This window comes from Octopus sinensis, linkage group LG12 (genome assembly GCF_006345805.1).
Source record: "Octopus sinensis linkage group LG12, ASM634580v1, whole genome shotgun sequence".
Classification (NCBI taxonomy): domain Eukaryota; kingdom Metazoa; phylum Mollusca; class Cephalopoda; order Octopoda; family Octopodidae; genus Octopus; species Octopus sinensis.
The window spans coordinates 31,427,932-31,430,584 of record NC_043008.1 but is presented as its reverse complement, the minus strand read 5'-3'; the positions used below and the strand labels follow the sequence as shown (position 1 = coordinate 31,430,584).

General features: G+C 36.2%; 1 protein-coding gene across 1 annotated transcript in view; it reads left to right on the top strand.

Moving 5' to 3' along the window:
* The first annotated feature begins 1,097 nt into the window (after positions 1-1,097).
* LOC115218003 (hyaluronidase-1) overlaps positions 1,098-2,653 on the top strand; it is a 9,475-nt gene continuing 7,919 nt past the window's right edge. The window contains exon 1 of the mRNA XM_029787748.2: positions 1,098-1,458. Coding sequence (XP_029643608.1) covers positions 1,171-1,458 — 288 coding nt within the window. The 5' untranslated portion in view covers positions 1,098-1,170. The remainder of the gene's footprint in view (positions 1,459-2,653) is intronic.

The following is a 2,653-nucleotide window of genomic DNA, read 5'->3' as shown; positions in this document are numbered from 1 at the left end:
TTTAAGGGTGTCGCAAAAGGCCTGGTTGGAGGCTCAACCTTCTAAGTTCTTTTACAGAGCTTTGAAAAACTGAAAGACTACTGCAAATAGTGTGTGAATCTGAGAGAGTGATATGCTGAACAAAAATTATAATTAACTGATCCTCTTGTATTTTCTTTTAGCCAAAGCCAGGAACTTTTCAGCACCCCCTCATACGGAGAAGTAGCAAGTCGATCTGGAAAGACTCCTTGTATGTATGTAATTAAAGCTAAGCTTCAGTGCTGTTTCAATTGCACGTTTTGATAAGAATTAGTCTATTTAGACAATGATTGTTCTAATCACTAGAGGTGTAAACTAATTTTTTATACAATGCTCCTGTTTATTGAATATACTAACAGGACAACGTATTTACCGTAGCAAATGGCGCCTCAAGGTTGCACAGGTTTTTATCAACTATCTGTTTAAATATTTCCGTTTGCCTCAGCAGAAATTTAATTGCTAACCTCAAGCACCAAGTAACAAAAGAAGCGACGTATAATAGGTCTCTCCTGAAACGCACCTGTTCATTAATTGTAAAACCATGTGTAGCGTCTTCGTGAATAAGTGCGAGTCTATGTGTGCATTGTATGTGTGTGTGTGTGTGTGTGTGTGTGTGTGTGTGTGTGTGTGTGTGTGTGTGTGTATTCATGCGTGTTTATATTGGACAGGCCGACGCTGATAGCATGTCGATGTGATGAATATTAACCAATAAAAAGTAGATGTAAGAATTGATTTCTTTTGGTTTTAGTGTCTACACCATCTCGCTGCAGCTGTAAGTATTGCATTACAGTACAAATATTTATACAGATATATGCGTGGACGCACGCACACACACACAACACACACACATACATACATGTATATACATATATAAAGCGCGTGCGTGTGTGCGTGCGTGTGTGCGTGCATGTGTATATATGTGTAAGTGTATACATACATATATGTATGTGTGTATATATATAATATGTATATATATATATGCTCATGAATAAATAAATATATATATATATAATATATATATATATATATATATATATTATATATATATATATATATGTATGTATATATATGTGTATATATATGCATGCGAAACATTTGACTTCACGCAGGAAAACGCAAGGACAGGATTGGGAAGAATAAATTATTGAAAATATGTTTTCTCTCAACCTTGTATGGATACTCTGTGTTATTTTCATCTCTCCTGGAACCAGTTTATCAGAAAAGTTATTTGGCCGAGCTTTCGCCGTAATCTGGAATGCACCGAGCGAAGTGTGTGAAAGACACCACGGAATAAAGTTTAATTTTGACCATTATAACATAATTCAAAATACTGGTGACCATTTCCAAGGTGACAAGATGGTAATCTTTTACGAAAAACAGCTCGGATTGTATCCTTTCATCTCACCAAACGGAACCCACGTAAATGGGGGTATACCACAGGTATCTAATAAACTTTTATCTTTCATTTGTTTCAGTCACTCGACTACACCTTGAAGGGTTAGTCCAGTGGTTCCCAAACGGGGTCCGTATGACCCCTTAGGGTTCATATAAAATTTGGGGGGTCCACACAGCGCGAAATAGTAAATTGGAGATAGGAGATACACTGTAGTATTTTAGGGGTACCTGAAAAAAATTTTGCGTTAGATGTATTATTTGCAAGAAACAGGTTTCTTTCTCTAATATTTTGCATAGCTCAAACTACACAAGTAAACGTGTGAAAGACAAAATAAGAATTTTGAAAGAACAATCTATAGAACTCGTTTAGAAACATCGAATGGCTATGGGAGTCCACCAAAATAACATAGTAATCAAAGGGATCCATAGGTTAAAAGTGGTTTAGGACCACTCGTTCAACCGAACAAATCGACCCCACTATATATTTTTCTTTTAAAACCGTATTTTTTCTTGCAGAACAGCTAGGTCACGTGGACCAGTCGTCAGGCGCGAGTGGGGGCAACACACACACACACACACACACACACGACGGGTTTCTTTCAGGTTCTGTCTACCAAATTTTCTCACTGCTTTCGTTGGACTGGGGCTATAATTGAAGACACTTGACCAAGGTGCCGCTTAGCGGGACTGAACCCAGAATTATGTGTTTGGGATGCAAACTTTTTAATTATACAACCAGACCAGTACCCGAACAACAGCATACCTTATTAATGTTTTGCTAAAGACTTTTTACTCGAGGTACCTAACTTCTCTCAATCTTTACCACACTGATTTTGTCATTAGTCATTGCAACAGAACACAACTAGATCAAAGAATTTATTGTTCCAAAAATAACAGCCATCGGCACAAAAAATTGGAAAGCTGAATTGAAGCTTAATAGAAACGCAAATACATAACAAATCAAGTGAAACAATTCTGAGAAAAAATTAAGACAAAAACAAACAAACAAAAAACACCCTGAATGATAGGTATAACATTAAATAACATAACTATAAATATTCGAATCCTTAAATCAAAATTAATATCCAACTTAATAGATTTAAAAGATACAGCTTATTTCAATTTTACCCCTCTGAAAACAAACCTCAAAAGATCCGTAGGACGATATGTAACAAGTATATTGGATTCAAATTTTGACACAAGGCTAGTAATATCGTGGTGTGGGTGTTGGGTTAAGTCG